Source organism: Odontesthes bonariensis, chromosome 7 (genome assembly GCF_027942865.1).
Source record: "Odontesthes bonariensis isolate fOdoBon6 chromosome 7, fOdoBon6.hap1, whole genome shotgun sequence".
Lineage (NCBI taxonomy): Eukaryota > Metazoa > Chordata > Actinopteri > Atheriniformes > Atherinopsidae > Odontesthes > Odontesthes bonariensis.
The window spans coordinates 26,418,508-26,433,072 of NC_134512.1; the positions used below are offsets into that span (position 1 = coordinate 26,418,508).

The following is a 14,565-nucleotide window of genomic DNA, read 5'->3' on the forward strand; positions in this document are numbered from 1 at the left end:
TCATTTTACTGACCTGTTACCAATTAACCTAACTAGTTGAAACATGTTCTTCCATCTGTTTCTTTTTTAGAACCACTTAATTTTCCAGCCTTTTGTTGCCCTGTTCCAACTTTTGCCACCAACAGATTCAAAATGAGCTCATATTTTTAACGAAATGTGAAAGGTCTCATTTCTAACTCTTGATTTGTTTTATATATTCTGTTGTTAACAAAATACTGTTTTATAATGTTTGCCAATTTTATTGAATTTTTACTTACATTTTACACAGCATTACAACTTTTTTTGGAATTAGGATTATAACTCTACTTTTACCCTTCACATGATGAACTCGGAATATCAAACTTAGCCCAGCCTCCCCCCACACAGCTCATTGCAGACCCGTATATTCCCTCTGTTGAAAGGAAGCCTGGTCTCCTGCTCCACTGAGCACCGATTCAGCTTATCTTTTAAATGCACAGATTGCTTGCTTTGTAAATCATGAGGTCACGTACATTATTTTTCTTTGAAACTGATTTAATATCTGCACCATGTCAACAGACAAAAGGAAGGTATACAACATTCTTTTGTTGCTCCTTAAAGTCACAGCTTGGCCTACAGCTGACAGATGATGTAAGCATCCAAAGAGCAGTCTCGCACCACACGCCAGAAGCCGTTATCTGACAGTATAGTGCAGCCTGTATCTTTAATGGTATCATCTGGCTGTGCCTCTCCCCATTTGGTGAAGGTCAGAGGCTGATTGTTGATATTAGTTTCAAAGTTCCCATCAGCTTTTTTATTATTGACACTGATCCATGCGTTTTTATCATCTTCACCCCAGAGCTGAGCCAGCATGCTGTTCTCCTCCTCACTCTGGGGCTGAGCCAGCCCTAAGCCTTGTTGGGAGCAGAACTCGGAGGCCTTCAGGAAAGAGCCTCTCTCCTTGTTGGACACAAAGTATTTTTGCCCAATCTTCCTCACAAAGTTAAAGTTTATGGCTGAAAAAAAGACAACAACATGCGGCGGATCAGGAAGAATCACCAAGGAAACACATCTGGTATAAAAAAAAAGTTCAACTGTTCTTAATTCTTAATGCTGACGTGTACTCTTTTCCTTGAAAATGATACCATCTACACACATCACTTGTGTCACTTGTGTCAAAGTGAATTCAAATCCATGGTCGCTAAATAGGGTACTTACCCAATTCTAACTTAACAATGGTCTTCTGTAAAGTTTCAACATCCCGAACAACAGGACCAAAGAGATCTGATTTGAAAAGAGTAAATTCAGGTGTCAAAGTTCATTCAGCTGTATGTCGCTCACAGATGTGAAAACTGTATCAGTGATGTCTTTTCTTTAACTCACAGAAACATGCACCTTACAATATAAAGCAGACTAGATCTCAATACTTTTGCAAATGTGACAGACCATGCTTTTATGAGATGTGCATGGAATTTAATTACATAACCCAAGAGCATGTTTTTTTGTTAAAAAGAAAATCACATATACTTTCAATCTTGTAATCAATTATTATAATGTAATGAGATAAAATTAAAAATGAATAATAATAATAAATAATTTGAATCAATTAAACATTACAGAGATTGAATTACTGCAGATCTGGATGCAAAATACAGGCTCTCCTCTTTCTCTGTCCATCACAGATAAATGTGTCTGTACCTATTGTCATGAGTTGTGCACAGTTAGGAATAAAGAAAGAAAGAACTTTCATCCATAATAACTCTACGGCTGTATAATGTGCATCAAGAGATGCAAAAAGATAAATACAACAATTACTGAAAGTATTTCAACAAATGTCTCAGGTAGCTACATTAAATATTGATCACCTGGTCCACACACTATTGCTGGTCCAGGTTCCCCAGGTGGTCCACGTGCTCCACGTGGTCCCGCAGATCCTGAGTCCAAAAAGAATAAGAATCTGACTCAGCTTTTTTGGCCAATCATGTGTACACGTGGAAAAACTTGACTCCAACTATCATTACTCTCTGCGTAAGTAAACAGGAATAGATGTAACGGTTAATACCAAGGCCAACACATTTGAACAGACAAAGGTTAAGAGTAAAAAAAGTGCAAAAAAAATTTATATAGAAAGGTTATAAATGCAGTAGAGGATTATGTGCGGTGGTTAGCACTGCAGCACAGCAACAGGGTTCCAGATTCAATTCCCGGTTGGGGTCTTTCTGTGTAGAGTTTGCATGTTCTCCGCGTGTATACGTGGGTTCTCTCAGTGTACTCCGGCTTCCTCTCACCATCCAAAAACATGAATGTCAGGTTAATTGGTGACTGGGATAGGCTCCAGCCCCCCCGCAACCCTAAATTAATTAAAAAGGTATGGAAAATGGATGGCTAGAATCACACAAGAGAGTTAAGGAAAAACGCTGATCAACTTCTTAAATTTAAGATAAATATATGTATACAAAAAAAAGAAAAGAATGATAACTAATTGTAAACCTTGTTTGCATCGAAGTGAACCTAAATGTAAGGCAGTAAATAACTGATTAAACAAGTAAATATAGAGCAACAGAAAAGGCTTGTCTCCTGTAACTCAGACCAGATGTTTGGCTAAAGCTTGCCGCTAGGTGGCAGTGTGGTTCCATAATAAATATGTAACGGTGTATATTAACACCAATTAGTTTTGACAATGAAAAAATACAGTCTTTTGGGGTATTTTCAGACAGCACTATCATGCTTGACAGTAACTTAAAGCCTGGAACAAGGTGGAGTGTCACATGGGACTTAGAGACGAGAGAAATGGAAGAAGTAACAAGAGATGTGTTGTTGCCAATGTGAGGAAGGAGAGATTGGTGTTTTCTCTTCGGGAAAGCATTGGCTTACAAAGTTAACTTTACAAAGCATTCAGACAAAACCTGGGTCTTTCTGGATCCTGATTTGTCCTCTTAATTCTGTGTGTGTGCATGAGAACTGCATTTAGTGAAACAGAAACTTATTTATATACATATTCAGTGGTCTTAGCTGATTTTCTCTCGGGTAAAAAAAAACAAAAAAACACATGTAGGTTATTGTACAGAACCAGCTCAAATCCTTCTGGACAACCTCAGGACAGGACAAGGCTGCAAGTCCAGATGGTGTCAGATCCAGGTTCCTGAAGTCCTGTGAGGAGCACCTAACTAAGATTCTACAGCACCTCTTCAACCTTAGTCTGAGTCAAGTAAGGTTCCAGTGCTGTGGAAGACATCCTCCCTTGTTCCAGTGCCAAAATAAAATCTCAAACATCTGTGTAAGTGACCGCAGGCCAGTTGCCTAACATCCCATATCATGAAAGTCCAAGAGAAACTGCTACTGGTTCACCTCAGAAAGAAAGTAAACACCTTTCAGGAAACAATATGGTTTGCTTATCTTCCTAGAGGTGGTGTTGCCATCATCTACATGCTTCAGCGCACCCACTCTCATCTGCACAAAGCAGGCAGCACAGTGAGGATCATGTTCTTTGACTTATCCAGAGCTTTTAATCACCCTACACTGTTATGTAAGAAGCTCCAGAATATACATATAAATGTCTGCACAACCACCTGGATTATTGGCTGCCTGACAAACTGACCACATTTTGTGAAACTGAAGGGCTGTGTGTCTGAGAAAGTGGTCAGCAGCACAGGAGCACCTCAGGGCACTGTACTCTCACTGTTTCTCTCCACTCTGTACACCTTGGACTTCCATTACAACTCAGAGTCCTGTTACCTCCTGTATCAGTGATGGAAAAGAGGCTGAGTACAAGAAGCTGATCAATCACAATCACCTCATCTTGAAAACAATCAAAACAAAAGTGATGATCGTGGATTTTAGGAGGACCAGGAATAAGTCAAACACTGTCTCCATTCTATAATGTGGACTGCTCTATAGCCCAGAGAAATCTGGCATGCTGCGTTTTGCATAATATTGCCATGAACGAGGGTCTCCCACTACCTGAAGGTGTGGTGCCAGAAGACCCCCTTCATGGACCGCCCCATCAAAGTGCCATCATGATGAGGCAACAGCTGATTGCACGGCTTTAGTTGCAGTCATCGGGCGCATTTTTAAGCCATTTTCATATCAAATTATTTCTTCATCACTTCGGTGACATTACGAACTACAGGGGACACGGAATTAACAGAACTCGTAATATTTCTGTGGACAAATTACGTATCCATGAATGGGAAGTGCAACTGACCAAAGTGATATTATGCAAAGGACCATATGTGAGTCTGGAGAGTCGATATGTATCAATTTAAGTTGCTGTTAGTTTCTTTGCCATGAATTGGGAAATGTTGCCATAAATTCTTAGCTGTGTTGGGCTATGTTCTCTTGGCAGTAGATTTGACAGCCTTCTCTCTCCCCTGATTGTTTATAAAATGGTATCAAAGAAGCAAGAGAGAGCCAGCAACTCAAGTGAGTTAATGCTGGATGAAAACAGCCAGCACGGTGACATGAACAGCTGAGGTAAACTATGGTTACAGCTTAACTTTAACAAGACCATTGTCTTTGTCCAAGTACACAGGCATAGGAGTGGCATCAGGTTATTGTCTGAAGTAAATCTGACCGAAGTGACTGATTGTGCTTGGTTATAAACTCAGGATTTTATCAGAGTGGAGGGACGGTCTTGAAATGTTCTACGCAACCACGAGTTGACAAATAGTCTAAATGAGCTGCATTCATTGACACTGTTTCACAAGGTGGTTGAGAGAACAGTTGTTAAGTTAAGCTAGTCATTTTCACCTCGCCATCCAGCGGGTCCAGCGGGTCCCCTAATTCCCGGATCCCCTTTTTCACATTTGGAACCAGGAGGACCCGGCTGCTCACTGCAGCCTGTATGAACCATCCAGCAGAGGACGCAGAAAAGAAGATAAAGCCTCATCTTCTTGGTGTAAAGTGGAATACTGTTGAAAAAGTTTTTATATACAAATTTTTAAATACAAATATACAGTAGTTAGTTATTAACGTGGTGTAAAAAACAAATGAGATTAGTCCATTTCACAATTTGAATTCATCACAAATCAAGTCTCTGATAGTTTCCACTTTGCAACAGATACATGATAGTGTATGTGTCCTTTCAATTGGTTTTCATCATGTAACACTTAAATAATATACAGTTCTACACACAAGTAAATAATCAAGTTAAAAAGAAGGTACCATTCAAATGTGACATTAATCATGTTCTGATTATCATTGGAAAAGGAACTTACAGACTAAATAGGAGAATCTCCAGAATGTGATGTTCCTTTGCTGTTTCCAAACTCGAGTAACACAAAACAAACAATTTCAAATGAAATTTATGCAATATCCAGCCCAGAGGAAATGAAAAGCAGTTAAAAATGCTGAGCGTGCAAAACAAAAGAGAAGCGAAAGAATCACATGTTCAATCTTTGTGAAATCTTATGTATCCTACAAACAGTAGTTCCTATAAGCAGCAGTTCCTCTTTCAATCCAGGATTTTTAGTTTTTCAGTTTATCTGTTTTCTTGTAAATTTACCTTTTTGTAATATGTTCTGTTATATTCTCTGAACAAAAGAATTCAAAGCAGAAAATGGTATCGAGTCTTAATTTCCATCTTGAGTTACTTGATGTTGGGTGTGTGTTTTGATGTCCTTATTTGCTCAGGATGTGGAGATTGGATCAAAGAGAAGTTTCAGTGCAATCCATTAGTTTCCTTTGCTAGGCAGCTCTGTATCAATGGGAGCTATTTGGTATCTAATGAATCTGATTTGATTGGATTATGATCGTGTTACAGTGAATTGGACTCTAATTGTCTTGAACTGGACTGTTTCTTTGAAGTGCCTTGACATGACGTTTGCTGCGATTTAGCACTATGTAAATAAAACTGAATTTAATTCAATTGAGACTGAAAATGATTTTGACAGCATCAGCAGCTTGGTGGTAACATTAGTTACACTGGGCTCAAAAAGTGAAAATATTCACCACAAGTTGTACTTTCCAACCAGACACATTTAGCACAAGTTGCAGCAACTGTAAACGAGCTGAATGAGACAGGAGTGACAGCTAGCTGAGCCTAATCAATCAAATGTTAAATAGATCAATAAGTTGATAAAGAATCATCTACTGAGAGATTTCTTGTTTTGATAGTTGTATACATATCACTAAATTCTGCTTGCCATGGGCGTCGTTAGGCCTATTTTACAGGGGCTTTAGCCAATCAATTTAGGAGGCCCTGGGCCACTATTTGCTTTAGTGATCGCGGTGTTATCGGTCGATCGAACCACGTTTGGCTAGTGATAACTGATGCACGGCGCATTAAAGTTTCACACTTCAAGTCCCGTTCTCGTGCCGAGATGGTTCTCCCTAACAGAAATTGTTTCCGCGCACTCACTGATCCACGTTATTACGCTTTGCTTTCTCCATGCAAACCCCCAAAAATGGCTCAGGTACTGTAGACCTTTTAATCAATTGTCTGAGGTTCTAGCTGGGAGGTTTTCTCATTTTATTTGATGCTCGTAGTAAGATACGTGCTTTTATTTCTTGAACGTGTCATCAAACTGAATTAATTTCAATTCCCTGAGAATGCATTCTGAAACACAATCGTTATGTGAGCTGCATGGTAAGCTGCTTACCCCCCTGCACAGTTCTCATGATCAGTTCACGATATTATAATGTTGGCCTGTGATGACATTGATTACAGTCAAATGCTGTTAAGAAGCAGGGGCCAACATCAGCTATAAGGAGTTCAGAAACCCACTGCGGTCCTCTCAACATAGTGACACTTGGGTTGGCTCAACGAGGTCACTTGATATCAAATAAAAGCAAAGACAGAACTGTACACAGCAGTCCTTCATATATTTAGTTGAACACACTTTTTAATGCTAGTCCTGATACAGAGCTCCACCTCCTTAAACACTGTGATTCATGCCTCTTCTCTATGATGCACAGCGTGTTTTCAGACATCAAATGTTTCATCAAAACCAGGTGTGACACAGGAAAGGCACTAAAGCTCAACAGAATTGAAAATACAAAACACATGGAATAGGACACTTTCATTACTCATTTTAGTAAATATGGGGAAGTTCCATCTTTTTTTGTTAAAGTCAAGAGAGTGGCAGATTGGATTCATCAGTCTGCCAGAACCTGTGCTCCCTATCTATAAAGCCTATATTATGTCCTACCATCTAATGTTATATTTTTTTATAAGTCCAGAAAATATGGGGAATTTTCATCTTTCTTCGTTAAAGATAGAGTACAGCACAGATTCTGGCAGGCTAGATTCATCAAGCTGCCAATAGGGGGGACCTTGGTTTTTACATTCTAACTCACTGTCAGTGATCTACTGATCAGTGGTCAAGTTGGAGTCAATTGTTCCAGTCTGATATCTGCGGTGTTTATCTAGTGTATTCAGTTAAGATCAAATTGAATTTATCAAAAGGAATGCATTTAACTTTGTGCTGCCAACAGCGGCGTCAAACAGGGGGGAAAAGTCAGACTGATTCACAGGGTCCAGCCTACAGTGGGGGCCCTAAGGGAAATTTTCTTCTTCTTTCGTTTTTTACAAATCATTTTTTAAATAATATCAATATATGTTGGTAATTTATAAAAATCCAATGTTCTCTGGAAATACATCTGTTGAAATGTATATCCCAGCCTGCAAATAGGCTATAATCTATATCAGACAACCCCATTATCAGTGCGCATTGGTTTAGTCCGCCCTCTGGCGGACTTTTGATTGTACATGCGCCATTCATTATTAGGCATTAAACGCAGCAGCCGGCACATGAAAGATGTCATCCAAAAAAAAAAAAAAAAAATCAGGCTTTCAGAAAAGAAAAGAAAGGCAAGAGAGACAAAATGAAGGAAAGCAACTGCTTACTGATTTCTTTCCCAAGAAAGGTGAGCCCAAATGTCAAAATTACAGCCTAACTGATTATCCCATTCACATTCCGTTGCATACCACTGTGATACCAGCCATGGCCGTAGCCAGCTATGAGGAAAGCGAGGTCTGGACCTCGGTAATTTTCAGGGAGTTTTTATTTATTTATTTTTTTTATCTCGGTTTTCGCATACACGTTTCAATTGACGTTTGTGTTGACATCACTTTCGTGAATGTGTGAGTGCGTGGTACCATTTGAAAGGTCTGTTTCTGCCCTTTCCAACGGTGTGTATAACACGTGTGTGCGCTCCGTAGTCGGTGAGAAAAGTACCGTCAACATAGTAGCTGCATACCAGCAGGGGCGCCGACTTATGTTTATGCCGGTGGGTGCTCGTGGTTCCCAACTGGGGGTCGCGACCCACAGAAAGACCCGTTTGCATAAAACCTTGCTTTCCAATAATATAACCGTTTCATGAGTTGGTCACTTTATTTGTATGTGTAATAAATGTATCCTATTTATTTTCCCTGCGGATGTCACATCAATATTTTACAATAAAATAGCCTATATTTGAATTGAAATTGATAATGGAATTAGGCCTACATTACAGTTGGCAAACACTTTTCTACAAAGCGACTTAAAAACCGATGACATAATCACAACATGCACTGAATTGAACTGAAAATATATTTATACAAACTGAAACTAGTACTGAAACTTATACTCACGACTCGGACACCCCATCCACTCAGATTCTTATACTTCTTTATTGGTCATACATAGTATGTCTTCTTAAAATGCCCGCATGTTGGAGCAGGAGCCCCGGGCGCAGTATGTGCATTGCACCGCACATTTGCTGAATTTAATGGTACATGACGTCACCCAAAGCATCCCTGCATGTAGAAACTTCATGTCCCTCATCCGCGAGTTGATCACACTGATCAGAAATTCACCAAAACGACTCGCTTGGTTCAATGAGTTTCAGGGTACAGGCGCACCATCGCTGAGACCTCTCTGCCCCACTCGCTGGACTGTGAAGGCGGCCTCTTTACAATCCATTGCTGCAAACTACAGTGCTTTGATGGACTTTCTAGAGGACTTGAGCGCAAATGAAAAAGGTGATGCAGGGGGTAAAGCCAGTGGCCTGCTCGTGCACTTGCAGAAGTTTGGAACTTTTTTTTCTTTGCGGCTCATGCTCACTTTCTTCTCTCGCGTGGAGGCGGTCAACGCCGCTCTCCAAAAGCGCCAGCTACACACACAGAGCGCAAGAGAAATGATTGACACACTGTGAGGCGATCTGAAGGCTATTCGGGAAGGATTCGGTGAATTTTGGGAAAACACTACAGCAGCAGCAGATGACATGGTTTTGGAAAGCCCGGTTTTGCCCCGACCAAGAAAAATTCCCCGCCGGTTGGAAAACGCAATTGCGCCGGCACGCAGCTTCCAGACACCTGTCGAGCTATACTATATAATGGTTGATTGTGTCACTTCAATGCTCGGATTTTTCCATGGGTGCTCATTAATCCCTGTGGGTGCCCGGGCTCCGAAGCGCCCACTCAGACGGCGCCTATGCATACCAGTACTCTGCAGTGCAGCGGCGATTGCTATATACTGACGGAAAGCTCAGCTCGAGCTCTTTAGAATGATATGATTGTTACATCGGTGTCATGTATGGTTCGTGAATAAAGAAGACAGCACCTTGTTATAGCAATGCACATTTATGTAGGCTGAAGACAATTTTTCACATCTAATTTAGTAATGAATTCAATATAGCCCATAAATCTTTATAGGTTGTTTAGCAACAGCTATAGCCTACAATATGCATCTATCCATCTATATTTAACTCTATTTTTTATATTGGTTAGTTAGCCTTACTCTATGCCTGGCCAAATGGCCTTTGCTTGTACCAAACATTTGTATGCTTGCATTGGGAAACAATCAGGTTCTTTTTAGCTATGGGTTCTTGTTACATTATAATGGTTTATTTTGCTACTAGCCTCAATGTGCAACACTGCTATATATTAAAAACTATAAAATTTAAAATATATATACTATAAAATAAAATATATATAAATTTCGGCGCGCGCTATGCGCGCGAGCATCATGGACCTCGCCTGTCCCTAAATCCTGCCTACGGCCCTGATAGCAGCCGAAGTCAAATAATTAAAAAATAATCTCTCATTTTGTTGGCTACCACATAATTGTGAAATAGAAGCCATATTTGTCTTAAATGTATTTATTTTCATAATAACTATTAGCCTATACAAGTGTCCCAAAAGCCTAACATAGGGTCGATGTTGGTTCAAATATGCATGGTAGTGGTTGTTCCTGGGGCCCCAAATTTGGTGCTACGCCCCTGCACACACATATATATATATATATATATATATATATATATATATATATATATATTCCGGTTTAATCTTTTTTTTTAATTATTTTTTTTTAAGGCGGATCAAATGCATGCCACCATCCTGTCTGCCCGGGTGACGTATTTATCCGGGTTGAAAACCGGATAACCCGGATTTTGTTACAGCTCTAGTTCCAAACTTCTGCAAGTGCACAAGCAGGCCACTGGCTTTACCCCCTGCATCACCTTTTTCATTTGCGCTCAAGTCCTCTAGAAAGTCCATCAAAGCACTGTAGTTTGCAGCAATGGATTGTAAAGAGGCCGCCTTCACAGTCCAGCGAGTGGGGCAGAGAGGTCTCAGCGATGGTGCGCCTGTACCCTGAAACTCATTGAACCAAGCGAGTCGTTTTGGTGAATTTCTGATCAGTGTGATCAACTCGCGGATGAGGGACATGAAGTTTCTACATGCAGGCATGCTTTGGGCGACGTCATGTACCATTAAATTCAGCAAATGTGCGGTGCAATGCACATACTGCGCCCGGGGCTCCTGCTCCAGCACGCGTGAATTTTAAGAAGACGTACTATGTATGACCAATAAAGAAGTATAAGAATCTGAGTGGATGCGGTCTCCGAGTCGTGAGTATAAGTTTCAGTACTAGTTTCAGTTTGTATAAATATATTTTCAGTTCAATTCAGTGCATGTTGTGATTATGTCATCGGTTTTTAAGTCGCTTTGTAGAAAAGCGTTTGCCAACTGTAATGTAGGCCTAATTCCATTATCAATTTCAATTCAAATATAGGCTATTTTATTGTAAAATATTGATGTGACATCCGCAGGGAAAATAAATAGGATACATTTATTACACATACAAATAAAGTGACCAACTCATGAAACGGTTATATTATTGGAAAGCAAGGTTTTATGCAAACGGGTCTTTCTGTGGGTCGCGACCCCCAGTTGGGAACCACGAGCACCCACCGGCATAAACATAAGTCGGCGCCCCTGACCAGCTCAGTTACTGATGATGAAGTGTAGTTTCAAAGCAAAAGTGTAATAGAATTTCAACTTCCAGGCACAGTGGTGTGCATATGAGCAGGCAACTGCTGACATGAGCAGACTTTTCAACAAACCAGCTGATCTTAAGTATCGACCTTGTTTAAGTATTTTAGCTCTAAAACATCAACTTTGAACTTGGAATATTACTTGCCTTATTGCAAATATGTCACTTACGGTTGCTTTTCTTTTTCTGTATCTTTCTTTTTCCTGAACACATCAGAGATCTGAACACATCACCCCAAGTTTTAAAATCTTTACTCTGGCTTCCAGTCAGTCACAGAATAGATTTTAAAAGCCTGCTGATGGTTTACAAATCCCAGAACGGTTTAGGCCCAAAATACATCTGTGATATGTTCAGAGAATATAAACCTAGCAGAGCTCTTAGATCCAAGGACTCAGGTCAGCTGGTCCAGTCCAGAGTCCAGACTAAACATGGAGAAGCAGCATTTAGCTGTTATGCTGCAAACAAGTGGAACAAACTGCCAGTGGAGATTAAACTTTCACCAAATTTAGACATTTTTAAATCCAGGTTAAAAACATTTCTGTTCTCATGTGTCTATGCATGAAATCTGCACGTTATCTTTTAATTTATCTAGACTGTTGCTTGTTTTTAAATTCATTTAAATTATTTCATTTTTTTTCTCTTTATATTCTTAATTTATATATAAATTTGATTTGATTTGATTTCCTCTGTTCCCCTGCTTCTTGAGATCAATTGTCACAGATGTCCCCACTCAGCATAAGGATGGAGTATAAAAGCCGGGAGAGGCCATGAAACCAGTACCAGTGGACCATTTATCAGCGAGAAGACAAAATGTATGCCCATTTTGTATGTTGTACTTAGTTGTTAGTTTTGTTTATTGTTCGACACATCAATAAACGTTTTTTGGCTCATATAATTTTCCTGTTGGGCAGGTTCAGCTTAATTAGCTGGTTGACAGGCACCAGTAGATTGTAGGCAGGTCCCCCTGTTAAACATGGAATTGGAAATGACCACAAACTGATAAATTACCAATAACCACATACAGATACGTCGCTGAACTTTCACAGTTTGCTCTGTGTGAACTGCTGGAGAGTAACGCTTAATACTTGAGATTTAATTAGTATGTTTTTCATCGACCAACAAGGTGCAACCACCGTGTGAAAACATTACAGGCAGAGGCAAAGGTGCGGATGTAGCTGCTCTGCAAACCCGATGAGAAGATAAAACACTGACAGTTTCACAGAGGAAACAGGATGCCTGTGGTCGCTGAAAGAGATAGAAACTTATAATCTTGTCTTAAGCCCCTAACCCTAAAAATGATTGTCGTATGAACCACTGGGTATCAACACCTTTACTGGTTTGCCACCTACTTCGAAGTCAAGATTTTTCCGCCTTTATCGATCCATTCACACTGTGTCTTTCTTTGCCCGGTCGTGGCGATGGCCTTGTCCTACAGACAAAGACGTCTGTTGCCACACCTGAAACAGATTTGCTTCTTCGTTTGAATTCCACCAGTTTTCAAAATGGAAAAATGTGTCATTTAGGTACAAAAACAAACAAAAAAAAAGATTAATGCCGGACAACCCTACTTATTTCATATCTTGTAAGAGTTCGGTAATAATTAAAAGTTGATGCATTTTAATGCGTTAGAAAAGTCCATTCTGATTACATTTCTTCTTGCTTTGCCTATTAATCATTAAACTGCCATGAATAAGTAGCCTGGCTGACACGTCCACATCTCGATGAGATGGTGGTCTGGGAACTAGGTGTGCATTTTCTCGTATTTGAGGCGTGGTTTACGAATGCCTAGAGCCGTTTATTGGGCGCTATGAATGTCTATCAAATGACGTCAGGTTCTTCCCATGCTGCTTTGCGCGCGATTCATAGCCAATTGTATCACTTATACCAGATGACGACAGAAATTCGACGAGGAAGAAGAAAAAAAGTAAAATAAAAGTAAACTTGCATTCTAGATAGATAGATAAATACTTTATTAATCCCAATTTGGGAAATTGTTTTGTTGCAGCAGCATACAGTAAAGATATAGAATAGAATAAAATAAATATAAAATAAAATACAATAAACAAATAAAAAATAGTGAATAAACATAAACATTTGCTATGTACAAATCTACAGTATTTTTTGTTTTTTGTTATTGTTTTTTTAGGAGAGACTTCAAGCCCATTGAGGTTGAAGTTCTCTTCCAGCCAGAGGGGAGGTGTTGTAGATGGTGATGGCTGCTGGTAGGAAGGATTTCCTGAATCGGTCCTTGTGACAGCGGAGCTGGATGAGCCTGTTGGAAAAGGAGCTCCGCTGTCCAACCAGCAGCTGGTGGAGAGGATGGGTGGGGTTATCCATGATGGATAACAGTTTGTTCAGTGTCCTCCTCTCCACCACAGATTCAAATGAGTCCAGTTTGCAGCCGATGACAGAACCAGTCTTCTTAATAAGTTTATTAAGCTTGCTGGCGTCACCGGCTCTGATGCTGTTCCCCCAGCAGACCACAGCGAAGAAGAGTGCACTGGCAACAACAGACTGATAGAACATCTCCAACATCTTGCTGCTCACGTTGAAGGATCTCAGCTTCCTCAGAAAATAGAGTCGGCTCATCCCCTTCTTGTAAACAGCATCGGTGTTGGTCCTCCAGTTCAGTCCGTTGTCCAGGTGCAGTCCCAGGTACTTGTAGTCCTCCACCACTGCAACATCCTCTCCCAAAACGCACAGAGGCTTTGGAGCCGTCCTCCTCCTTCTGAAGTCAATGACCATCTCTCTGGTCTTTGCCACATTCAGAAGCAGGTGATTTCTGCCAGACCAATCCACAAAATCCTCTACCAGCGCTCTGTACTCCCCCTCCTGTCCATCCCTTATACACCCAACAACTGCAGAGTCATCTGAATACTTCTGCAAGTGGCATGACTCTGAGTTGTATTTAAAGTCTGTGGTGTACAAGGTAAACAGGAAAGGAGACAGCACAGTCCCCTGAGGAGCTCCTGTACTGCCAACCACCACATCAGACAGAACACTGCCCAGCCGGACATACTGTGGTCTGTCTGTCAGGTAGTTGGCAATCCAGGAGATGATGGATGTGTCGACCCCCATGACCTGCAGTTTGTCACTCAGTAGACCTGGCCGGATCGTGTTGAATGCACTCGAAAAATCAAAGAATGTGATTCTCAGAGTGCAACCCGATCCATCCAGGTACGAGTGAGCACGCTGCAGCAGGTAAACAACAGCATCATCCACCCCCAGGTGAGGCTGGTAGGCAAACTGTAGAGGGTCAAGGGAAGAAGCCACCTGCGGTCTGAGATGCGTCAAGACCAGTCTCTCCAGCACCTTCATCACATGAGATGTGAGAGCTACTGGTCGGTAATCA

At 40.6% G+C, this 14,565-nt stretch overlaps 1 protein-coding gene across 1 annotated transcript; it reads right to left on the reverse strand.

Moving 5' to 3' along the window:
• Positions 1-218: 218 nt before the first annotated feature.
• On the reverse strand, positions 219-5,268 carry LOC142384254 (phospholipase A2 inhibitor clone 09-like). Its single transcript, XM_075470351.1, has 5 exons — positions 5,175-5,268; positions 4,708-4,868; positions 1,824-1,892; positions 1,177-1,242; positions 219-974 (listed from the first exon to the last, which is right to left on the reverse strand). The coding sequence occupies exons 2-5, from the start codon at positions 4,844-4,846 to the stop codon at positions 592-594; spliced, it is 657 nt and encodes a 218-aa protein (XP_075326466.1). The 5' UTR covers positions 4,847-4,868; positions 5,175-5,268; the 3' UTR covers positions 219-591.
• Between the last annotated feature and the right edge of the window lie 9,297 nt (positions 5,269-14,565).